The sequence below is a fragment of the Oxyura jamaicensis genome, chromosome 3 (genome assembly GCF_011077185.1).
Source record: "Oxyura jamaicensis isolate SHBP4307 breed ruddy duck chromosome 3, BPBGC_Ojam_1.0, whole genome shotgun sequence".
Classification (NCBI taxonomy): Eukaryota; Metazoa; Chordata; class Aves; order Anseriformes; family Anatidae; genus Oxyura; species Oxyura jamaicensis.
In genome coordinates this window covers 71,720,717-71,747,374 of record NC_048895.1, presented here as the reverse complement: position 1 = coordinate 71,747,374, position 26,658 = coordinate 71,720,717, and the positions used below count along the sequence as shown (strand labels likewise).

Sequence of the window (26,658 nt, the reverse complement as noted above, 5' to 3'; positions counted from 1 at the left end):
CCCTGCAAACAAATCCCATGAAGACAGACAACTCTCTTGCTAGCAGAGAATGTGATTAGGAAAATCCATACTACCTTGAAATATCTTTTGTCATCTAATTAAGATTAAAAATCTGCCACCTGGGATGTTCTAGCCAGCTTTCTGCTTGTGAATGTGTCAGACCTTTCTGCTATAGGAAACAAGAAAACTCATCCCATCATTTCTTCCAGTTAAAGCAACTTTTTCAGCTATAGCTACTCAAGCTTTATTCTTGTATTTTGAGCAAGTTCTTTTCTGAGCAGGTCAAAGTTACTCTGCCTGCTTGCAGTGCTCAGCAAATCCCACCTACCAACAATTAATCAAGTTCCCTAAGCATCAATTTCCATTTCTGTTCTCAATTATCTGTTTACTTCCTTAGCATAGCATAACAAAGAGTTTCAGGCTATTTCAGACTTTCCTATTATTTAAGCTTCATAATTACAGATCCTAAGGCACAAAGAGTCTTAAAAACTCATTTGTCTTGAAATTTGATCATGCAGATCTGTCTCACCATTTCCCTAGCTCAGTTTGATTACATTATCCCAGGCTTAAGGCCCAAGTTTTGGTACTGGTACCTCACCAGTGTGAAATTCACAACTAAGCAAAGGCCTTACCTGATCACTGTGTGATTTGTGTAAGCTATCTCAGTTGTACCTCATGTTTCATGCAGACTGTACAACAGACCTCAGTGGGGAAAAATAAAAAAATGACCTGCCTCTGAAATTAGGACTTCCTGAAAATGGTAAATCCTTAAATAAGGCCACTTAAACTTAGGGGTAACTTTTTACTGATCTGTAGGAGAGAGAATGAAAGCCTCAAACCTGAGGTTATTTCATGTCGAACCCAAGTATTGACAACAAGCTTGGAGAAAGAAAAGAACAGGTTTGCAATGATCTTCCTAAACTTCTGAGAAACCTCACCTAGTCACCCTTTCATCCTTTCACACACAGTTGTCTGGAGGAGGAGAAAGGTAAAAGCATAAGAGTATGAGAACAAACTAACCTGAATTAACCCTACACGTCAACCTGTTTTTGCTGTGACTAGAATGATAGTGTATTTCCATACTCGTATCTCAAAGACATCTCCAATTACCTGTGAAGCATTTTGGTTCAGTAGGAAAAGGATGTATCAAGAACAGATGCTTCCAGTAATCTTTCAGCAAATCTACAACTACAACTGAACAGCAGCGCAATTTAAAGGAGTAAGAGGTAGTATTTAACATCACAGCGTTTTTTGTTTGTTTGCTTTATTCTGCTTTTAAATTGCTCTAAGTACAAGATGCAATAAAGTCCCATCTAGAACTAATATCATGCTAATTCTTCAGGCCCATGCCAACCTCTAAACACTAAAGGATCTAATTCTTGAACTTGAGGATACTGTATAAGATAAGGCCCAACCTAATGCAGCTACGATTTATCCATAACAAGTTTGGTTTTGTTTGCTTAAATGTGAGCAGACAAGAAAAATAAGTATATCAAAAATTATAAATAAGTAAAGCAACAAGAAATTGATACAGAGCAAAACTTTTACACAGAAGTTTAGGCATAGCATCACAAGTAAAGCATAGAGAACTAGAAAACTAGAAATTCTTCCGTAATATCTTATAATAAATAAAGTCTTAGAAAATTCAAGACACTTATTTTGTTACAGGAACAGAAGAAAACATGCAGATAAATGTTGCATTCCTAGTGGCCACAAAGCAACCTCAAGACTTCAAGCAGGTCAGCATCTGTTTTCCCCATATACAATCTTTTTAAAAAAAAAAAATAATGGATGACAGATAAAGATCTATGCAACTCCCTCCCCAAGTAAGTTTTCTTATAGAGTACTCTTCACCCGCAACAAAATAAAGTTTTAAAAAACCATTCTTACAGAACCAGAAACAATGCTTTAGCATAACAAAAGCATATAAAGCAAAAGCATTTTTAACATTAACAAATCAGCATGTCCAGATACTTTTTACTTACGTTTCATGTCCATGTTCCGTGTCTTATAGACAAAATATGTATAAATCTGAGTTGTCCGAATGAGAATCTGGTCTCCGCTATATCGTATTGATCGGTACCACCAGGAACCCTGAAATATTTAGTAGAACAACATGACATCAGCACAATGGTATCAGTATCAAAACACCTTTGCAAGATCACCTCGTATTTGTTCATCGTAACTATACCTCATAAAAAACGACTTACCCCAACTGACTTTACTTACGTTGAAGTCAAATGTATTGCAGAAAGAATAAAAATATCTTTGCCAACAGTAATCTTAAACACACATCAATATATTTGTCTGAAAGAACACGATGCTAAAACTTGAGAGGATTTTTTGCCTTAAGAACCTACCACCTCCCAGCACAAGCTTGCATGCATGCACACACCATTTTGTTTATTTATGGTGTTGTTTTAGCGAATCCACCAGACAGGGAATCCACTGGGGTTACCCCTTACTCAGAAAGCGGTAACTCCTTACCGTGCAATGCAGCATCCAAATGAAACTCAGTTTAGGCTGACCAAGTCCAAGCCAAGACCAAAACAAAATATTTCTTTAACTACATGTTTTTTTTGTCATGTGTCGTCCCCCTCACCTCCCCAAAAAATTACCTTAAGCCTCTAATTAGAAAATGCTTTTCAGAACATTTAGAATCATGGAATAGTTTGGGTTGGCAGGGACCTTTAAAAATCATTTAGTTCCAATTCCCTTGCCACGGGCAGGCGTATCTTCCACTAGAGGAATCTGAATGTGACCCAGTGTCCTTGCTGGAAATTTTCAGAATTAAGCCTTATTCCTTCATGCTGACTGACGAATTTTTCCCAACCTTCAGAAACACTCCAACAACTCCCTCATTAGCATTACAGAGACATCAAATTATGGAACTCACTGTACAGTGACTGTACTCTATAATTTTATAACCTATCACGCCACCTTTCTTACACTGCAGTCTGCTCACTAAAATCGCCCTTGTAAACAAGCCCACTAGCTCAGGAAAAACATTCAAGATAAATCACCACCTATTACAAAGTTTATCACGAGTGAAACGCAGCAAGCGATGAAGTAAGAAGCAATGGATACTATTATTAATTTAATAGGCAATAGTGTAAATTCTGCTAGCACAGCAAGAACTCTGCAATTTACTTAATTATTTGGAAAATGTTCTAGGACTGGCTCCCCACAAAAAGAATTAGTTTGTTTTAAATTAGGTTTGATTCTTCCATAAATAGATGGACTCTGGCACAGAAGAATACAGAACTTTTCTTTTTTTCTTTTTCTTTTTTTTTTTTTTTTTAAAAAAAAAAGTTCTTCTGTGGAAAAATGTATATTATAATCCCATAGCTCTCAGACTTTTTGTCAAACTAACTATAGGTGCTGGAAAAGAAAAAATGCAACATGCAACTACAGCCAGGCCAAATCTACGCTAAAGAGGCTGCCCTACCTACTTTTGCAGATACAGATAGTTTCTCTTGCCTCATGTACACATACAGAGCATTATTTAGGTTAATGGGAGTCTACAAAGAACTGCGTATCAGTATTTTCCCTTTTATACATCTGGATTCAAAGGATGGAACTAGACTTACTTAATTTTAGATGTCTATCTCAGATACAGGATGACTACACTGTAGTTAACTTAGGCTTCTTTATTGTTTAAGAGAAAAGAAACATACCTAAAGGTATGAACTATCTCATGTGCCTAGCTTAGAATTAAATGATACAATAACTTGCTCCATAAAAATAACTATTCCTCTTCACTGACTATAAAAGAAATTTACAATGACAAGTTTCAATGCACAAGTCTACATCTGATACAGGGGCAAAAAGAGGCAGATTCCTCCCCCTCTCCACTCAGGACATTTCTTCATAACAACAGAAAGGATGTTTACTTTCACTTGAGCTATAACAAACCTAGTATAAATCACTAAAAGTACACGTGTACAAAAAACATCAACATGCCAACTGAAACACAAAGAGAAAGAAGGAAGTGTAGGTAGACATCTTACTCTGAATTTTAGACTTGTTACTCACTCAACTTGTTGTTGAAATCAATGCACCAGGAATTTGTTATGCTAGATCTTCTGTTAGGCAGAAAGGCTCTCTAAGACAAGTGATAATGCCTGGCTGGTTCTCAGTACACAGAGACATAAGCAGTTGTCAAGATCCCAGGAGACTTTCTCAAATGAAAGTTGTTTTCCCAAGAGCGTGAAGGTTTATGAGAATCAATTTTCTGAGTCTGTCTTCAAGCCATACTCCAACTATATACAATCACTGGATGAGGGACATTGTTCAAAAGCAGTACTGGAGGGCAAACTGGAGCCCTGAAATTTCACTCATCTTGCAATTGATTCCTCACACAAAGAAATCTCAAGAGCAGACATTTCATTGTGTACAGAAGATCAATAAAAATTAAAATTATGAAAACCAAGACAGTCAAGAGAAACAAAACAACTTATTCCACAAGCAGCAATCGTTCTAGTACCCACAGCTAAAGACATCTGCCTTGGCTCTACAGTAACACTACTGAACAACTACTGAATATACTCTCAAGTTCATCACACGGTATTAATTTTCATGTGACACATGACAGAAGGTGTAAGACAAATTACGTGATAGAATCTCTAACTCTTGTGCTATGTAGTAGTTTCCTAACAGCCCCCCTCTTTAACACAGCGCTGTGTTTTTTGGAAAGTGTAACACAACTACACTTTTTCCATAAAAAAGGAGAACATCCACATTAAAAAAGAAGCTCTCCCTCTCCATGAAAGGGAAGAATGAGCAATTCACTTGAAGTCTGAGAAAGCTTTGTTTACAGCTTGTTTACAGAGGGTAGAATACTGATCAGATAATACTTACCACAACAACTGGAAGAATAACCATAAATGCTAATCCGTATACAAGCAAAACCTGGAAAAAATATGAAACATACTGCATTAGGTACTTCAGTTACTTAATACTGCTCTTGTTTAGTATTTTTTCTAAAATATCATCAAGCAGTATTACCACAAATCTACTACAAATTAATTCAAGCCTATTGCACAGTACTTGTCATTATTTCTGAAGAACTTACAAGCAATACAATCAGTTGAATAGAGTTTAAATAAAGTGTGTTTGTTCAGTGTAAGTAATCTTTTAAATCATCCATGCATTGTCTTGGGTGGGTCTCTGTAATTATTGAAGAGTTGGCAGCTAATTGTGATTCAGTTGACAGAGGAGATTACTGCACAAGAAGCAAGCAGGTAAGCTAAGTACCTTACAGCAACAAATGTAATGCAAATAACATTTATTTAGGCACTTGCTGATTACAGCATCCCTAGTAAACCACATGGAACTACAGATATCCAGCAAACAGAAACAATTCTATATGCTTCCTTGCTACAACAAACCCATGCTTCACAGCAGCAGCACAGTACCACTTCATTATCACTACAGCAAAATACTTCCAAGCACATAAATACAGCCTTCAAGAGTAGAAAGATACTCTATTACTTTTGACTCCTGGAACTTGCTTCAGAGGTGCATTTGGACCAGAGCGTCAGTATTATTAACCATGTGCTTTGACTTAAACATGAAGTATTAAGCACAGGCACATGTTTTAAGGTGAAGACTTAAATGTTCATCTTAAAATCTCAATCTAAGTGAGATGACTCACCAAAATCGAATTTTTCTGATCCACAATCCAAGCTGGCAAAGCTATACCAAAGCTTGTAGCTGTAGGATGAGAGAAAAGAAATTTGCTGTAAAATATTAAGCATTTTTTTAAAGTCACATTAAGTCTAACAAAAAAAACAAACCACACCTCATGTATAGCACTCCAAACAGTAAAATTCTAACAGATTTGGTTAATCAAAAAAAACAAACTAGATACACACTCACGTATGCAATGAAATGGCAAGACTTACATGTAACATTTGAAATACCTAAGATTTTAGCTTAATAGAGTGCAGTGAAATAGACATGCAAGATTTATTAATATAATCAAAAAGGAGAGAAGACTTCACAGGTGGAAAGATTTTACGAACTTTGCCTTACAGAGCTTTCAGCAGTTTAAATACACATAGATCAGTAAACACATGAATTGCAAGAAAACTAAGCAAATGAATTCTACAGTAGAAGTTTTATTTATTTTTAACTTTAGGAAGGTGTTGTGAGCTGTACATTGTAAAAACAAAACCCTCCACCAGTTTACATTCCTGTGTGATTGGTAAGAAAGTGAATGCAACACTTGTAAATTCAAAAGGAGTTCAGCTGGAGAAAATAAAAGCCATGATTCCCTAACATCTACAGTACACAGAACTGAATACAGAATAGATTGCCTTCAGACATGCAATACTAGAGGTTCTGAAAAAAAAAGATCTTTGAAGCAGGACCTATAAATCTTTAAAGTCCACCATCTACTATATGTAAAAAAAAAAATCCTTTCCTCTGTACTAATAAGGACCAATGAAGAGCATTACCTTAAAGTTAGAACAGACTATGATTTCCTATGTACTTAAAAATTACTGGTACTGTTTCCAACAGGTTCTTACAGTCATCAATTCAGACAACCAGTTGTTATGCACAAGTCTAACATAACCTCTATGTAGTTTTTACGTTAGAAGCTACTATTTGTCAACAATCAACTTAGACACCTGACCTCAAGCTTAATAGTTCAACAGAACATCAAAGTGAATTTACAGCATTAAGTTACAGGAAATGCTCTGGTTGGAGAAGAGAGTCTGGAGACATTTCTCTAGCTGTAATCATACTGGATTTTTAAAGGAATCTATTAAAAATGTAATGTGTCTTTTATTGGTGGTATCAACTCCAGTTCCTCATAATGCTTTTGATCTTTAGGTCTGTAATTCCAAACTATTCCATGGACAGAAGTAGCTCAATACAAAGCTCTCTCTTCTCATTGAAGAATCTCTTTGCCCTTATCCATGCTCATCAGGACGAAGCACTAGCAAATATCAAGAGAGAATAGTTTACCAAAACTGTCTGACATTCCTAAAAGCATATATTTTTATTCTCCAGGTCCATTCGCATGCTTTTAAATACTCTCCTTTGCAGATTTAGTATTTTACTTAGTAAAGAAGCAAGATAAGGAAATCTTGTTTGCCTGCCTCTAACCTCTATGCTGATTCAGTTGGATAAGGAGTGAATATTGCTTACAGTTGTTCCTCTGTGCTGGGCACAAAGGGTGAAATGTACCTCATCTAATTTTAAGCATGTAAGATGTGCTTCATCCCATCCCAGAACATACCTGTAAGAGGGTCTGTCTCCATTCTTTGGCTACACAGAGCTAAAAACTACGATACATGGCCTGGATACAGGCCTTTACATGACAGGTGTCTAAATGAAAGGAAGATTAATTTCACTAAATGAGAACGCTCCTCACACTGCAGTGCGGAACAAGGTTACAGAGCAGAGAACGGGAGAAGGAAAATTTCATTCAACTTCTTCCAACCCTTCAGATCAAGCAACAAAGCAAGATCTAAAAAAGCAGAGAACTCTCATTCCACCACAGATGATAAAGGTTTCAGAAGAGCAGAAGGCTTGCAAGTCAACAATATGAACTGCCGCCCTACAAAAATCACTTCACTTTGCCCTTCAGGAATCTAGAGTCCCTCACATTTCTGAAATCTCTCTGAGCAAACGTGCAAGGATCTTCTCATCTTCAAACTCTCATCTGCTTTTGGCCAAATCTTGTTTTGAAGTCACAGCTTCAGGTCAATTCAAGTTAAAGTCCATTTATGACTTCCAAGCTAGCCTTATTAACTCATCCCATGTAAATATGTAACATACCTTAGTCCCTCAAACTACATTGCACCAACAACCAGAGATCTATGGAGGTCCATCTTATCAGGCTGCAGGTTTCCCTTTTGCTTGTAAAAGTATTAGAGGCAGCTAGAAAGATGAATAATTTCTCTCACAACTGGTACACAAACAACTTTTAGAAAGATGTTATACAAGTGACCAATGGAATTGTACACAGGAAGGAAAAATGTAACTTTTAATCTTAAATTGTTTTAGCTTGGATCACTTAAGCTAGAATTTTAAATACACCATCATTGTGTATGTTACTAGACATCATTCCCATATGGCTACCCACCCAGGAACAATCGACCAGCATAGGGTTAACCACCAGGACTCCTCAAGATGACAGTGACACTGAGCTACATCCAAGCAGCACAACTTCCAGCAAATGGAAGGCGGATTCATATACAGTATTTACTTAAGCACACACACACTTTGAAGCAATGTATGCGAGGATGTGTATCAGATTATGCTTAGCAGTTTAATTTTACATATAGTTATATAATCTGATTATAAATACCAAGAATATTTTAAACTGACAAGTTTCTGAAGACTAATCGACTATTTTCCACTTATAACTCCTTTTAGCACTGGTAATTCTCTCTGGGTACTTACTGAAGCTGGTTCATTAGTAACAAAGCTTTTTTTCCCCTTGATAAAAAAATAAGAAATTTAAAAGCAAAATTCCTTCCTGACTTTCCATTTCTTGCATCCACACAACACAGCCAGTTTTACATGCAAAGAATTATTAGATATATCCTCAAATCAAGAAATATTTTACATAAAATAAGATCTGAGAGCTTCTCAAATGACCAGACATTATATATCTTAATGCACAGAAAATACAGGACTTCTGTCATTCATAATGATTACCTTGTGGTCCATCTGGATTACCAAATTCTTCCCAATTTTTCCGTGATTCTTCATCAGTTAAGCTAATTTCAAGAAGAAATATTAAGTTAATACTAGGAAGTTAATATAGTTAATACTATAGGAATTTTGTCAAAATAATTAACATACAGAAACTTTAATGTGGCATTTATACTATCCTTCAGAGACTAAAAAAATATATTGTTTGTATAAAATCTGATAAAAACAATTCTGTTGTATTCCTTCATGATACACAGGAAAATCGTTTTTATCAATCTGACAGCAAAAGAAATTAGAAACAAAAGGGTGAACTCTTACAAGAAACCAGACAATCACATCTCCCTTTCATGAGGCTGACTGCTCAATCCATCAACAAAAAGCACCTTTCAACACCAGGTTACAGTACAGCAAACTTTGAAAGACAAAGGTTGAAGATGCTATCTTTTGGGTGGAAGAAGGTAAATACACAAGATGAGTTGATAAGTCAGAATTTATCTCTAGAAGCTTCTATTCTGTTATTCTAGACTTTTAATATTTGATAGTTCAGTTATGGCGATTTTTTTGTTTGTTTGATTTTTTCATTTGGAACTACTTAGTTCCATATCTAAGAAGAGAGAAAAAATAAGATACTACTTCTTAAATCTTAGAGTTTCTATACCTGTTCCATAATGACATTTTCTTTTTGGCAACAGACAATCTCAAGAAGAATCCCTGCTACTACAAGGAAGTAGGAACTTTCTGCTTTAGGACACACAACACTACACATTCACTACACAGAAGACTTTGCCACAGAAGAAATCCGGAGAGTCAGTCACAAGTCTCCTCATAATCATTTCTGTCTCACACTTGTTAACAAGCAGACTTATTGAATATGTAGCTTTATATTCTTTCCAGACAGCACGGCTAAGGAACCTCACTGTCATTTCTAAGATTTGCCTCTGTCATAGCTGTTGCACAAGTACATTAAGTATGGGACTACTCACCTAACATTCGATTGCTATTTTGCAACATAGCGTTGAGACTTTTCATGAGTTTATAAAGCAATGCTCTATAGAGGCAACTCAATAATGTAGTTATTTGTAAGCAGAAAGAATAATTTCAAAACTGCTCAAAGTGAGTGCGGCGTTGGCTTTCCTTCTCATCTCAATATCAAACTCAAATCATCTCAGTATCAAACCTCTCATCTCATCTCAAATAATACACTCAGTCAGTAAGGTCAATCACATAGGCAACTGACTTTAAAGCAAAATTCTACAATTTGCTAGATCCTTGGATTATAATTTAGAGTAGAGAATATGAAATTGTACAAGATTCAGTGTATCGCAGAATCACAGAATTTCTAGGTTGGAAGAGACCTCAAGATCATCAAGTCCAACCTCTGACCTAACACTAACAGTCCCCACTAAACCATATCCCTAAGCTCTACATCTAAACGTCTTTTAAAGACCTCCAGGGATGGTGACTCCACCACTTCCCTGGGCAGCCCATTCCAATGTCTAACAACCCTTTCGGTAAAGAAGTTCTTCCTAGCATCCAACCTAAAACTCCCCTGTGTAGAAACAGCATTATAAAAAATCCACGCTTTTATTTTAGAGAAATTCAGCAAAAGGGGATTTCTTTTATGCCGAAATCTAGTATCACACACCTTCACTCAGATCAAAAAAAAAAGCTACAAACACAGATATGACTGAAAAAAATACAGTGGGGGAAAAGCTGAATCCTTGAATCTTCTTTTAAGAACTACACAGATAATATGAAACGGTCACTGAGTCAAAAATCAAGTCTGCAAGCCAACAGAAAACTGAATCAGAACCAGAAAAACACCTCTGCTGTCAGATGGGAACAGGATTAGAATATTGTATGTTACTCTGGCTTTATCACCAGGTGAAATGAACGGTACCTTTATTCTCTAAGTGATGCTTCAGAATGGCCAGAACAGGTTTTGTTGCTTCAACACTGCAACACATCTTGTTCTTTTTAATCTTTAAGACTTAGTACGTGTCACGCTGGAAGCACTTTTCCCAGCTGACTTGAAAGTTAAATACAAAGAACTAACACCTTACAGTATTCTGACAGCTGCTAACAACTAAATTATCCCTCCTAACTTGTACACACAACAGGCATGCACTGAACTGAGTCACATATTGATTTATTTTTTTTATCTACATATCAAAACACACTTTCCCTGGCTACTTAGATCAGTCCACTTATTACCTTACAGGTTTAACCCCCCAAGAGATCAATTCTTTTCAAAGGCAAAAAAGAAACTTACGCTGCATAAGCCTTAGCAATCCTCATGAACATAACTTCATCTCCTCCTTTATCTGGATGGTATTTTAATGACAGTGCACGGTACTGTTTCTTAATTTCTGATATACTTGCTCCCTTAAAAGAGAAAGTTTTTTGTTATTAATACCTTAAATCAAATCCATTCTTCTATAATCTGTATACTAAAGCGCATTATGCAGTATTTTTGAGCATTCATAATTTCTGTTCTAATACGAATTATGTTCTTCATATGATGATGAAACTACATATGCATCTCATGGAAACATGATTAGCACATTTTTCTAACAGCAGTTTTGTAACTGTTTACTTTTAAACCAAGTTAGAAGCTACTGTCTAACAAAAAGACATTCAGATAATTGGCTATTATTTTCTTCTGGATTTCTTGTTTGTCCATTCATAGGAAAAAAAATAATAAGGTTTTCTCACCAGTTTGACAAATCTCATCTTTTCCTGAACATATTGAAGAACACAAAGGATTCTCATTTGCAATAGTCCTCTATTTAGAGAAACAGTTCATAGATCAAGCCTGAAGGTTCACTTGCAGCTTTTAGGCAGAAACAAATCTGCCAGTCACTAGGAACAGTGGATTGCCTTGCCATTTCAGAATGCCTTTGGCCAGAATCATTCTATTCATAAATAATTTCAAACTTCTTGAATAAACGGAATACATTACTTGAGAAAAAGATCAATCCTTATTCTACTACAGCACGTTGTTAAATTCCACCAGCCCACACCCATGTGCACCAGCTGTCAGGCTGGACTGTGAGCTTCACTAGAACTTTGTGGATTTCCTTGAGTAATGTAAATGCAGATAACGTTTTTTCTACTAAGTTATCTGCTAAGTTATCTGCACAGAACCATTACCCACAGGGCTTTTCAATACTTGGTGGTCTAGCAGGCAGACATTAAGTATATAAAAGACACACAAGAAGTAACTTTAAAATGATGATACAGTTTTAATACATTTAAGCCAGAAATCAACCTACCCTAAGGTTTCATATACTGCGTTACTTTATCTCTTTCTATGCAAAGGTATCTATCATTTTCCAATACTATATTTTAACAGCATGCCTGCCTTATTTAACACCCAGGATGAATTTAATCCCCAATAAATCAGAGCTGCTAATAATGACCACCTCAAGACTAGATGACGAATGACAGATGAGTAGCAGAAGCTGTGAAGTGCAAAAAAAAAAAATCAGTTTATTGGAAAGGAAGAGGTGGATTTCCATGTCTCATATGAACCCTGCACGTAAAAGAAGAAATCCCAGTGTTTTTTCTTCCTCTACCAGAGGCTAGCACGTGATGCCAGATAAATTGATGATAAACTTTCCATGTATTAATTGCTTACTCCTCATTTTCAAGTGCTAGGCTATAGAGACTAGGCCTTACCTACATAAACGCATACCAGCCTAGGACAGTTCATGTCAGTCAGCACCCTGCCTGGAACACAGAGCTTTCCTACATTAACTGCTTACGTTAAAGTTTAAGGCCCTGATTGCCTTTTTTGAAGAATTTAAAATTATAATTAATATCATGCTTCATCTTTCTGCCTTGGATCCCACCTACAAAATGGCAGTAAGGGCTCTTGTTCAATAAACCAGTAATACCATCCATATGTCAATGAATTGTAAGTGATGTGCTCCAAAAAGAGCTATTATCTGTTGATGTTATGTTTAAAATAAGGTACGGGTACATTAACTGGACTTTGTTTATGTTGTGGTTCGCTTTTAGAGGAAAAGTCTCATTGTATGCTAATACAAGATTAAAAAATAACCTTGGCCTTGCTGTGAATGCAAAGAAAATGAATTATTGTGCATCAAAACTTTCAAATGCTTGCATCTGCAACCCTTTCATTATTTTTCTGAAAAAAATGCAAAGTTTTTTTTTTTTCCTTTTTCCTGCCCTTTTCTTTAATGGCAACAACACTTCCATGACTTAACAACACTTCAACAGGTGTATCATTCATGAACAGGGCTGGCAGTGACTCTAAAGGTTCCACTTCAATGGTAGTGGAAGGCAGCTGTTAACTTCCACCTAAGTTCAGTACAGAAGTGTTTTAGGGGAATTTAACAAACATCCTCTGATGGCACAAGTATCAAACACTATTATTCTCCGGAATCTTAGATTCTGCTATCCCTACCTAACTATCTATCCTCACACACATCTCTTCATGCACCTCATAACATCTCAACTTTTAAGTCAACTTGTCGTTGCGCTCCTTCTATGCGCCAGTTCTCTGAGCATTCCCATATTGGTTTCTTCACTACAACCTGGATAATTTTCATGTGTCTTGAGTGTGCTCACAAACCTTCATTAATAAACATCAAATCAGAATTCAGTACCTACACACTTTTTTCCCCTCTGGGTTGTAGATATTTTCTAAAGACAACAAATGAAAATCCACTAATGACCTACTCCCTAGCCTGATTTGTTTAACCAAAGTTAACCCAGATGTACAAACATTTAAACTGTACAGTTCCAACAGATACTGTTCAATAGCAAAAATTTATCTTGTTCCCGTGTGTCAGTAGAAAAGGTAAGTCAGCAATCAGTCAATTCACAGAGGAACTGAGCAGAGGCTGAATTTAAATAACTTGCCTCCACACTTGACAGACAAGCCTTGTTCTACCTGTCTAGCAAGAAATATGCTGAGGTCTACACATTTGCTACAATGGCTTTCTTAGCATAGAAAGCAGTACCAGCGATGCCTATCCTTATGCTGACAAGCCATGTCATTACTTGCAAGAGCTGTATTTGTAAATGTTCATATTCATATTAAGCTCTCCCACACTAACCATACACGTCAAGTTTAATCAAAACGGGGGTACATTCAAAGTTCTTCCTTATTCTTGTGCTGAGCTGTACTCTGAGTGCATTTCCTTAGACTGGAGAGTGTAACGTGTCAGGCTTCAGAACTCAAAAGATAACTCTACTGATACTCAAAAGAGCAGGAAATGCTTACCATCATCAGAAAATGCGCTTGAGGTATTGCAGTTAAGACAGAGTTTAATACATGCCCAGCAGGTCTATTTGTCTCCTCCAGACTTATAGCTTCTTATAAACTTATAAATTCATTCTTAATCAGACCTTCAATATAAAGAAAGCAATGCACATCTGCTTTCTATAGCAACACTGCATTTTTTTCAGTTTAATAAACTAATTGACTTGTATTACTACGCAGAATTTATGGTTTTCAATGCTCCATTCACAGATGCAACTGAGACTCAAGGTAACCTTTATTACTCCAAAATGCACATCATTGATACCCTTCAGCAAACTCTTCCATTTACAAGAGAAATTATCACTATATAACTAAGTCAAATGAATCAGCATTTTGTTTATAGGGTTTATGCAGCAGAATCCATGAAAATGGCTATTGAAAGGATGTTCTACAGGGCATACATGGCAGATTTTTTCTTACTGTAGAAAGGGAGATAAGTAACACCAAAGCAAGACTCAAAATTATTGAAAAAAATCCACCTCATCGCATTAGGAAAGTCATTTGAACGTTGAATGTGATAGATGCAAAAGTCATACATGAGTACAGATATATACAGAACATCTAATGATGGACTTTACAGCAACCAGTAGCAATTTTCAGATGTCAAAAATAGAACAAAACCATTAGATACATTTTTTTTTTAAACAAAAGTTACCTCCAGTGAATAAGTCTAAAATTTGGCATCTAGACACAAAACATACAATTACAGTAGTACACACTACTGAAAGATGCTATTACTTACAGGATCCAAATGTAGAACCTCATAAGGGTTATATTCTTGATACTCTCGGTCGGTTTTGGAAACCTTGTATGCAAGAAACAAAAATAATGCCCATCCAGCAAGGAGGATTATTTTCCTGTTTGGGAGAAAGAATTTTTAACATGTACAAATCCATTAGGCCTACTATAGCTCTACAAATATCAGCCTACAAGACAATATTCAAACAGCAAGAAATATTAAAGCGCTTTAAAGCAGGTATGAGTATCAGTTATAACTCCACCTTTGGCACAGATAAGGCAGCTGACTTGACTTCCAACTTTTCTTTTTTTTTTTTTTAAACAAACAACCAAAAAAAATACAGGCAAGCCCCTATCAAAGCCTTTTCACATTCTTTAACTGACTGTCCTCAACAGGCATATAGTAACATTCATATTTCAAAAGGATGGCCTTAATCTTATTCTAGACAAAGGCAAATGTTTTCTTGGGTTTTTTTTAGAGGCAAAAAACACATTACAAGGTAAAGTATTGAAAGCAGGAGTAAGAAACAAGAAACTGAAGGATACAGAGCCTTCAGCTTTGAACATACAAATTATTACTATTGTATATTTGAATATACATATTTACACATCAAATATCTAAATCAAAAGATACCACTAGCACCACTGATTTCTGTGAGGGAAGAGCATTTTTTGAACAAATAAATGCATTGTTTACATATTTATTAGTGCTGAGGTTCACTGGTTTCATTTAACATGTATTTTATAAAGGATAAAGCATTCATTTTGATTTCAAGCCCTACTAGATAAAAATGATTAGATATTATCCAAATATAGTAAATTGCAAATGTCTCTTCTATGACACAAAAACAACTACAATGCAAATAATTCCAGCTGCTTTGATTAAGAAAAATAGCTTTATAAAAGTAGGATGTAGGAATTGTTTTAACGGAAGCCATGCAAGTGAAATATACTTACTTGACAGTGGGAATTATGTTTTGCTGTGGTTTTAACAGTCGCAAGCGATACCACAAGCATCTTCCATATACATTTCTTATATTCTTTAATCTAATTTGCTCTGCAAAAAATAATGAGAGGGATTCTGATTAATCATTCTGACAACAAGCAAAATAGCAAACAGAATATCTTGAGTTGGAAGAAACCCACAAGGATCACCGACTCCAACTCCCAGCTCCACACAGGACAGCGTAAGAGCTAAACCACTTATCTACATGTGTTCTCCAAAAGCTTCTTTATAACACCAACAGGCCTGGGGCCATAAGCACTTCCCACATGCTCACTTCATCCTGGAGAAGGTAGTGCAAGGCCAGTTTGAGGACTAACAAAAAGACCAGCAGTATTGGAAGAATGCTTTTCATCCATTTAAGTGAGCCTGCACATTCCATAACTGTAACAAGTTAGTCCAAATTATTCTTCACTACCTAAAAGGAATCCATTATAATTTTCCCATTGCCATGAAGCAACTAACTCTGGTGAACCCAGTCTTTGCTTGCCCAACACCATCTGCAAATTTTTTTTCTCCATTTTATAGTCAACTCCAGCAAGTCTCCCGTTTCACTACATCAACTGCGTACAAAAAAGAAGCACAAAAATTTTATGCAACTAAAGAGTAAGGCTAGATCAACAGCTATTTCCTCAGTTCAAATTATGCTGCATTTTCCTCCTCTTTGCAATGCTTGCCTTTTGTAAGTTGCCTTCATTTAGGTTTTTCATACTGAGTGGGAAAAGGAGGGAAAAGTTAATACTTCTGTGTAAACCATCCAGCTCAGTAAGACTGTATCCATTATAAACAAACCAGCCAACAGGATTTCCTTACATTTCCTTTCTGGAGAGGACAGAGCTGGAAACAATTTTGCATTTATATTGACATATACATTGTCATCACCATGACAAGGCAGGGAAGCAATTCCCATTGGCAGAATGTTAGTTGTATTTCAGTGTTCAGCAAGACCAGGCTAGCCTTGGTTTAAAGTAGTCTTTCACAGCCAGAAAAAATTGGTGGAAAGCAAGCAGCTTGTAGACAATTTCTGTAATCACTGAAGTTATATGCTATAAAAGTGACTTCAGTCTTGTTTTCCTCTAAGCAACTTGCCTATCTAGAGACTATTCAGTCTGACCTGTAACACTCCTCAAGTGCAGTGGACACCGTACGTGACCGGCATGAGATTCATACTACTACTCAGACTAAAGGAAAAAGAACTAAGAAGAAAATCTTCCTCCTGACTCAATGCTTTTAGATATTGCTGGTGAACATAAAGTGATTAAATTTGCTATTTTAAAATGAGTCAGTGAATTATCTGAACGCAGGAATTGTACCCCACAACTGTGATCCAAAGCACACATCAACCACATCCTAAGTCAGCCTTAAATCTGAACTTAGTACTTTTAACAAAGTGATGGCCTCATCTTGACCAAAATAGTGGCTATGATACATGGAAACGTTTTCCTTTGACAAATATCTAAAAGGTTACAGTGGAAGACAATGACCACCTCTGTTTACTTATTCTGAATTTGTCTGTGTGTGAGTACAGTAATCTATCACAGTAACAGCAGCAGCACAGTAATCTACCAGAACCTGTAAGCATACAAGTCAAATGAATTATCTAGAAACTTTAACATGCAGCCACCAAACTATCTGAGACCAGAGAAACACGATCACAAATACCAATACCATCAGATCAACCACAAATTCAAACTAGATCTGGATCAGATGTGAGCACAGGATAATGTTTTAAACTCTGGCTGATTTGGCAGAAAGAGAGTGGGAACATGGACAATACCTGATCAGCCACACACTAGTAAAGCAGACAAAAAAAAAAGTCAAAGCAGCACACAGTAATGCTGAACCACACAAATGTTATCAGTGTATTCTGAACTCCTTAATTCTATAGGGTGTATCTTCCCAGAAACTCTATATGATGTTAAACAGCTTTACGGGATTCTTTCTGAAGATTCATTTAGTTGTCCTATCATCCCTGAAGACAGAAATGAGAGAGGATAATTCAGTACCCTGTCTCTGATCAGAGTCATACAGGGCTTCAAAATAAGCTTCCAAGCTTGTCTCACATTTTTGTCTAACAGGTAAACTGCACAGACACTTTGAAGCTTTCCTGATCTGCAAGGACTGGTCACATACTTCAAATAGGTACTAAATGTGAAACTTCTAAACAAAAAGAGATATGGTTAGTATTTGGTTCAGCAACCGCCCACCCAGTTTCACCTCACTGCTGTGTAAGGCACTGTGAAGATTCAGAAGGCAATGAAAAAGTTAAAATGCAACACTAACTCCCTAATGGAAGAATGCAAACTAATTTGGTAATTTGTCTTCAGATTTTTTAAGAAAAAAAACAAGTAGGAGACCTCTACTCATTCAGAACTAAATTTGCCACAACTAGACATGAGCATATTGTTAAAATTAAACTTGATTTTTTAAAATGCAAAGCTAAGGGGCACTACCAGCGCATAGATTGGGTATATCATAAAAACCAACTGCATTAAAGACTGGCCAGACAATTCAGTTAAGTAGTGGGGACTACAGAACTCTACTACAGAAATAGGGAGGAAAACAATCTGGGGATTTCAAATGGCTGCTGGACAACTACAAGCCACAGCACTGTTTTAATTAAAGTCACCTATACTTGAACAAATCAAGCTTCACCCTCCTGAAACAAGACATGCTGGTACAAGTCTCTCACTTCAAACATTATCTGTAACTTTGTGCTGTGCTGAAGCCAGATGAAGCCAACTGTTCAATTCAAGCAGATCAAATGAGATCAGCTACCCGATCCAACCTACAGCACAGCCCCACAGGCATTTCTGCAGCACAGCTGGGGGGCACTGCTACTGAGGGTCAGCTGCCCTAAATGACTCTGTTGCTTGGAGAAATTCCTAGAACTAACGTGAAAATGGATTACCAGTGCACTGGGAGAAACCGAAAGTGACTAAGAGAACTTGGAGGGGACCTAGAGGTGACTAAGAGAGCTTGCTTTACTTAATCCTGTAAAGCAAAGCCTAACAGGATATGACTCTTAGTGTTTCTGCTAGGAGGCTTTTAACAAGATGTTCTGCCCTGTCTTTAAAGATCTGTGCCATGCTGTGACACAATGCCCCAGTTCCCACCTCTGCCTGCTGTCCAGCCCTGACAAGTGCCAGATGATCCTCTCCTTTCTTCCCCGTCTACATCCTCCCTGCAACAACAGCCAACACCCTTCACCTTACTGTGCCAAAAAGCTTCCAAAAGGCCCACAGGGCTAACTAGACAAATAGGAAGGGAAAAAAAAAAAAAAAAAAAAAAAGAGGAAAAAGTTATAAAAGGTATATTAGAGTTGGCACCAGGTCAAATAAAAATTGACCACAGAGAAAATGAGGCTAGAAACTAAAGGTGTTTTGTAGCAACCTGAGAACTGAGGTTTTGGAACAGCTTTCCAGTAACAGCTGCAGGAGTGTTATTTTGTGAACAGTTTGAAAATAGCATCAAGGAAAAGAAAAATGAGGCAAGCAGTAGGAGCAAAAGTTAAGCCCTTTGGATGCGTAAACATGACACCCAAGTCAGACACAGAGTAATGGCAATGATGTTCTGGAAAAGCAACGCCATGCAGGGGGACCCCTTCAGATTAATAAAGGATTAAGATACGATGGCAAGCAGTCATTGCATTGTACACACAGATATGAACAACTTTGGATCAGATCTAACTACAATTGATTAAACTCTATCAGAGCAAAAATACATCGTTAATTTCTTCCCAATCTTGGCATTGCAACGGTCTCATTTGATTAACAACCCCACCAGGTAACAGGGCATTAAAAAGATGAGTGCTTGTTTATAGGTGTCTGTCTGGAATGTAAAGAGAACCAGAACTTGCTCAATTTGAAGGTAAAGTCTGGACTATTCAAATTATTTGGAGCTACCCCCAGGCACTCCCCTCTGTCATAATTCATCATTATGAAATTAACTTGTGGAATTCAAAAACTTGGGAGCCGGAAGAGAGCATAAAGACAGCATTGGTCCCAGTTCAGGCAGAAAGCTACTAGTGAAACGTCACCCTGAGTAGGAAAGATAGGCGACATTTCTGCTGTACACAGGAAAAAAAGACTTCCTATTTATTTAGGGATAACCTGTGAGATTGCACCAAAGAAAATACTTGTTAGGAAGAAATTGGTTGCACAAGAAAAAAAAAAAAAGCAAGCCTAGCTAGAGCCTGAATACCAGATAATTACTGTGCCTAACAAAAGCAGCAATGTATTCCTAATGAGCAAGCTGTGGATAAATCAGAGCCTTTTTTTTTTTTTTTTTTTTGCTTTGCCTTCCTCTCCCAAGGATCCCTCTTTCACACAAGTGGATTTGCCATGCCACAGAACTGGCATGCTGCCCCTGCAATCCCCTGCAGACCTCGAGCATGCAGGAATACCCTTTATTTTTACCCAATAAATAAATTCATTGCAAAGCTTTACCCTGAGCAGCATACAATAGGAATTGTACCGCATTTGGATCTTAGCTCTGGAATCCTTGCTCTGTCAGGGAAAAGGGTTCAGAGTCTGAAAAGCAGACAAAAGTTCTGTTTCTTCTCACTCCAGATCATGGCTCCCCATTAAAGCCTAAGAGCCCTTCATACACTGCCCTTTGAGATGGGATTACAGGGAGACAAGTGGGGGAAAATGAGTTTCCTCTGGTCAAAGTGACTTCTCATTTGATGGGTAAAATCCTTAACAATAGCGCATTTCTCCTAAAATAGGTATTAGAGAGCCTTGAAAAGCAAAGGCGTAATACATCCATGAGCTTTTGAATTAATCTCACCAACAAAAATCCATGTATCAAGGTATTGTTAAAGCACCCCTCTCAGACTTGGATATAGAGTGCCGGTTCATTCCTGTTAGTAACCTGGGGAAGCATCCCATGATTGCTTCATTTCCCCCCAAATTGCTTCAGATGCATCCAAAATTCCTGAGATTCACATGCGATTTTTCATCAGTACAATTCTTTTCCTTCCAGAGGGTTTTCAGAAGTGCCTATTACAGCATCTTAATAACTGTACATGAATATCCAGCCAAAGCTGAATCTTAATGCACTCCTTAGGCTCTTGAGAAATTAAACCGATACTGGTACAAAAAGTAGTAAGGGCCACCTCTTTCGGTTACTTGGGAAGAACTAGTCACATCCTCCAGTGATACTAGCTGGTATTTGAATCAACTAGCCCAACACTGTCCAAAGCTTGTAGACAAATGAAAATAAAATCAGACCCTGGCACATTGATATCTATGGATATCTAATTAAAAAAATACAGTTCATTTGTACGTTAATCAGATTACTACTTCTGGAGGAAAATAATTTAAAAGCATTTCTTCTTTAATCAGTAGCTGGCCATTTGACTACATTCCTTAACTAGAGTGACTGGAAATCATTGGTCTAGAGATACAGCCAACTTTATCTTGAATACAAAGAGGCATTTTGAACAAAAAGCTCAAAGCCATTATTTAAAAAAAAATAGAAAAAAAGACTGTCTTTGATCCTTGGTCTTTATTTCTTTAACTTGGTGACTAAGGCTTTTCTTTTTTATATTCCAGACAACAATACAGACATCAGTAGGAAATTCTTCAGTATTAACAATTAACCCTGTCCTCTTTGTCAGAACTTATGTACTCCTCTTGAATATGCACACCTTCAGAGGGAGTGATTTTAGGGTGAGTAAGGCAGACTTGCCTAATTTTCCTGGGTGGGTGACCCAGACCACGTAGTTCTTGGGTATCATAGAACCACTGGATATCTGAGGCTGGAAGAGCTCTCTGGAGGTCATCTAGTCTAAGCCTGCTGCTCACAGCAGGGCCAACAAAAGCAGGTGCTCAGGACCGTGGCTGTAGGCCTTTGAGTATCTTCAAGGAGAGGGGCCCCTCTGTGCAACCTGTCCCAGTGTTTGATCACCTTGACAGCGTAAAATGAAAGGTCTCTTGTCAGTGTCAACATCTATCCCATTTACCCATCACATGCAGGGTGAGGAGCACAGGGTACCCAGGCACAGGAAGCTGACCATGGGCTGGATTCACAGTGTCCATAGCTTACATACCATTGGTGGCCAACAACTCGGCCACGCTTGACTTAGTTGCACAGTTTTGATGCTCACCCATACCCATGCCTTCTGGCACACGTACTCTCCTCCCGTCCCACCACCACAAAAATACCAAGTCTGACATCCCATACAAACACTGTCTTCCAAATCCAAGGCCTTAACAGAAGGCAGCAACAGCACGTTGTTTTACCACAGCCCGATCACGCTGAGGACTACCAGCAGACACACTTCTCTCGACAGAGCAGCAAGGACAGCAGCAGCACAGGCCCTGACAAGCAGTGAGGGACACAAGTCCTACTGTTGACAGAAAGATCTGAGGTGTACATTGGCACAACCTCATGAAACCTGGTAAAAGTGGTACCATAAAAAGAATGGACTGCTACCATGGACAATAACAGCACCCATTAACTCAGCTACACTAAGACATCAAAGGAAAGATCAGGGATTTAAGTTGGCTTTAGGCAAACACCAAAAAGCAATACAAATACAACAACACTGCAAGATTTTTATTTCATTTTCGGTAACCAGTGTAAAGTAACCTACATGATCTATCACTTCACATGTAATTCCTGCCTTACTCCCTTCAAAAGAGAACAGAAGGAACAGAAGTGGTCTTCGCTGTTCTACTATTTAAAGTGCTTGAAAAGTTTTATTTACTTGTTTTTGAAAATACAGGAGGCTCCATTTTATCCATAGGCAAGCTTGACAAACTATGCTTTTTTAGGCCCAACCTCTTTGTCTAAGGTTCTGAGGGCTCCAACAAGTGAGCCAGAAGAAAACTTAAGGGAGATTTTTCTCATCTTCTACCTCCTCTTGAGCAGTCAGACAAGGTCACACATTTATTAGAGATGCGCAAATCTGGAAGAGAGGGATGGGAAGAACACACATCTGGAACTGTATACAAGAGAAGTTTTAACCATCAGGAACTTGCTTCAGCTGCAACAAACACAGCTTAGTTTTAGGGAAAAATACCACGTGTACCAATGCCGAAAGCCTTATTTTGTATCTAAAGCAAATAACTTAAAGAACTGACAATTTTTAGGACAACCAAAAACTATCAAAAAACTAATAACCAGACTGAACAGAAGATGCAGGTTTCCCATCATTCTACCTCAAACAGCAGGAAGAACAGACGTAGGCCTGAGCTTCCTATGCCCTTTATACCTTCAGGCTAGTCAGAAAAGCAGAGGCAAGAAGTTTAAAATATAGCTGCAGTGGACGGACACTCAGGGAAAGAAAAAAAAAAAATCCACAGAAACATTCTGCACACCAGATACTGAGAATTTACCTGAAGGAGAACACTGCTGGGTTGCACAAGAAAAGACTCCTTCCAGTAAGGAGCACAGAGTGGCAGAATTTTGCAGCCTAGGAAGAGCCATGATCACTTTAAAGACATTTTCACAAAATTTTCGCTATTTTCAGCCTGTCATCCCCTCTCTATCCCTTTATCAGAAGTTTGCACCCATTGAGTACACAGAGATGCACATAATGCATGGAAGCGTACAGGTCCTGAGTAAAGGTTATGACCCAAGTGTATGGAGCTTGTAAGAATTAGACCTGTTCCATTAAATTTGGAGAGTAACTGGGCTCAGCGTAAACACAGCTCTGGAGAGCTTCGCAGTTTGCTGTTTGATAATTTTCATCCTCTAAATTGTGCACTAAAAGGTTACTGTTTCCTTTCAGCAGTTACTCACAAGCCCTTAATGCGAGCTATGTATACATGTACTTATGCAAAGGCTGACGTCTTAAGAGTTTATGCAATCATGGAAATTAAACAATGTTACAGACAACTTATTTACTGAAGTCTTCAACTGGGGATCTCTGAACAAATTTACTTTGTTACATTACAGAAGCAATTCTCAAATAATGGGTGATGAATACATGTATGACAACGTTGCCTCACCAACTTATTAGGCCACCTAGGGTATCTGAGAATATTTTAAAAGAATGAGAAGATAAGGAAAAACCCAACATATAATTTAAAAAGACGACGCTGACAAATTGACAATGATGTTTTAAAGCAGTTACCCATCTTGCTCAAGAACTAAGGCAAGATTCAGACTTGCAGGAGCTCAGTGCTGAATAACTTCAAATGTTATTACCAAAGAGGGTTGACTTCTAGTTCAAAACCCCAAGTTATGAGGCATGGAGAAAATTAAGTTGTTTTAACAGCATCCTAAAATACAGTTGTACAAATCCAAAAGCTTTCGAATGAACACTAGTGTTTCAGTTAATATTTATTATTTTTTTTAAACTGGAAATCATATTTCAGGAAGTAAGTCACATAAAACACTGGTGAAAGACTTTGAACTTATGATATTAGCAAAAACATCATTGAACTGAATAGATGCTCTCTAATTTTAATACCTATTATTGTGAGAATTGCTCTCATTACCCCAAGTTGATCCATAAACAGGTCACGTCTATGTTAGCCTCTTCACTGAAATGTTTACAGCTGAATAATCTAATCCTAGTTGTTTTCCAAAGAGATTGCTTCTGTCTAGTAAACATTCATAGAAGTAATCAAAATACCGTAAGGGTTTGAGTAACATGTTGTTCTTAATCATTAAAACTCCAGGCAATTCACAACCAACAGAAAGTCCTGTCAAAGTCCTCAGTAGCAAGCCTTACCTTCCAGAGCACGTTTGGCAGCACTGAGATTAAGGATAAATGGGACAAAAGATAGCGGAACCTTACATTCACACACCATTATACATATATTTGCTGACCAAAGGATAATATTTGTTACTAATTATTTGATGACTAAGATGATTCAACTTCTTAAAAGTTAAGAACTTCTTAGAGTTTAGATTTTTCTTGGATTTTCTGTTTACGGTTAGTCTCACTGGCCTTAGGGCACAGTTCCACGTTACAATTAGTCCTTATCAAGTGATTGGCTTCCTTATTAGTTTGTTGTCTCATTTGTGCTGACAAAACTAGTGGGGCTAACTATATTAACCTCTTAATCTACATCACCTAAATTACCAACCTTATAGTGGGGCCATAGTTGTAGTTGCATCAGGAAACCTGCAACAAGAGGCTGAAAAGAGTCAAAACCTAGACATTTTAATACCGAATTACCCCAAACAAATCACAGCTAATAATTTTAGATGAAATCAATAGGATGTGGAAGTCTTGGAGCCCAACACTCCTGAATTGTTAGTTTTACTTTACCAAATTGATGTGGGGGACCCCTGAGTTAAACAGAACACAGTCATTTCAGAAAAGATGTAGGCAAGTCATTCAGGACACCACCAACCACTAAAATACCTGTATTCAGTTTTATTCCAATGCATATATTTAATAAAGGACTATAATAACGGACAGGTAAGTACCATGCATCCACTGATAATCTGTGAGACCTCTGTAAAGGGAAATTGAGCTTTACACACCTGAGTCATCTAAAGAAAGTAAACATATGAAAGGAGATCCTAGTGATGCAGTTTATGGTTTCCAAAGAGTTTTTGAAAAGTTCCTCTTACAAATCTTTTAGAAAAGTCACTTAAATATTGCAAAACTAAGTACATGGCTAAAAAAAAAAAGACAACTTGGTGAGCTTTCACTCCCTTTCAGCCTCTCCTTCATTCTCTGCTCTCTTTGGTCCCTCAGACTCAAAATCCCACCAAACTCAACTGAGGAGGGTCATCAGCCAATGAGCCTCTAACCCAGTGGCACACCTGATCAGTCACACCTGCAGCCAGCATCAGGGTCCTGGTACCCTTGGGATACATCCAATGCAACAGAACAGGGATGCATCCACATCTGTAACAACTTCTGTAAGGACGCACAAAGACTAAACAAGTGAGAATAAAATCCCTGCATATTCTCCAGGCACCATTCACACTTCATTGTTGTGAGCAGCTATGCTAGTTTCTAACAGTTCAACCAGCCAACCAAGATAAAGGCACCTTTTGAGTCTAAAATGCGTCATCACCAACATATTTGTATTTACACTTCTTAGAAGTAATTTTCTGTACAAGGGAAATGTTAAGTAAAGGTGAAAATCTGAAGGCACCTCTTCAATCTCCTAAATTGTATGATCGCTTAAAAAACAGTGCGGGCAGAAAAACTTTCTGCTGTGGAAGGAAATGAAGTACCTGCTTCAGGCACTGTCTAATCCTGATATGGTCCAACCAGCACAGCCTCTCTCATTTTCTGATGGAGGCACACGGGTGTGAGGTGGCTTCCAGCCGAGCTCCCTCAGCAGGAGAAGGCAGCAACATGGGAGCAAAGACAGCAGGAACACTGGTGAAGGGTCTGGAGAACAAGTCTTATGAGGAGCGGCTGAGGGAGCTGGGACTGTTCAGCCTGGAGAAGAGGAGGCTCAGGGGCGACCTTATTGCACTCTACGGGTACCTGAAGGGAGGCTGTAGCGAGGTGGGGGTTGGTCTATTCTCCCACGTGCCTGGTGACAGGACGAGGGGGAATGGGCTAAAGTTGTGCCAGGGGAGGTTTAGTTTGGATCTTAGGAAGAACTTCTTTACTGAACGGGTTGTTAGTCACTGGAATAGGCTGCCCAGGGAAGTGGGTGAGTCACCATCCCTGGAGGTCTTGAAAAGACGTTTAGATGTAGAGCTTAGGGATATGGTTTAGTGGAGGACTTGTTAGTGTTAGGTCAGAGGTTGGACTCTGTGATCTTGGAGGTCTCTTCCAACCTAGACTATTCTGTGATTCTGTGAACACAGGACAAGGCAGTCCTGGTCTAGACTTGTTCAAATCTAAGCAGAATTGCACCTTCTTCTCTGGCATGACTTGAAAGATCCACCACCACCACCACCCCTAAACCCTCATTTCGCAATCTCTGATGACCCCATTCTGCATCTTCTATCTTGTTCCTCTCTCAAGCTCCTGCCCCTACTGCAAGAGCAGTTTAACTGCTCACAAAGTCGTAAC

General features: G+C 37.9%; 1 protein-coding gene across 1 annotated transcript in view; it reads right to left on the bottom strand.

Annotated features, from left to right (window-relative positions):
• SEC63 (SEC63 homolog, protein translocation regulator) overlaps positions 1-26,658 on the bottom strand; it is a 57,046-nt gene that overhangs the window by 24,138 nt on the left and 6,250 nt on the right. Inside the window, exons 2-8 of the mRNA XM_035320555.1 lie at positions 15,662-15,761; positions 14,709-14,823; positions 10,946-11,058; positions 8,677-8,738; positions 5,657-5,715; positions 4,861-4,911; positions 1,986-2,094 (exon numbers count right to left, since the gene is read on the bottom strand). Coding sequence (XP_035176446.1) covers positions 1,986-2,094; positions 4,861-4,911; positions 5,657-5,715; positions 8,677-8,738; positions 10,946-11,058; positions 14,709-14,823; positions 15,662-15,761 — 609 coding nt within the window. The remainder of the gene's footprint in view (positions 1-1,985; positions 2,095-4,860; positions 4,912-5,656; positions 5,716-8,676; positions 8,739-10,945; positions 11,059-14,708; positions 14,824-15,661; positions 15,762-26,658) is intronic.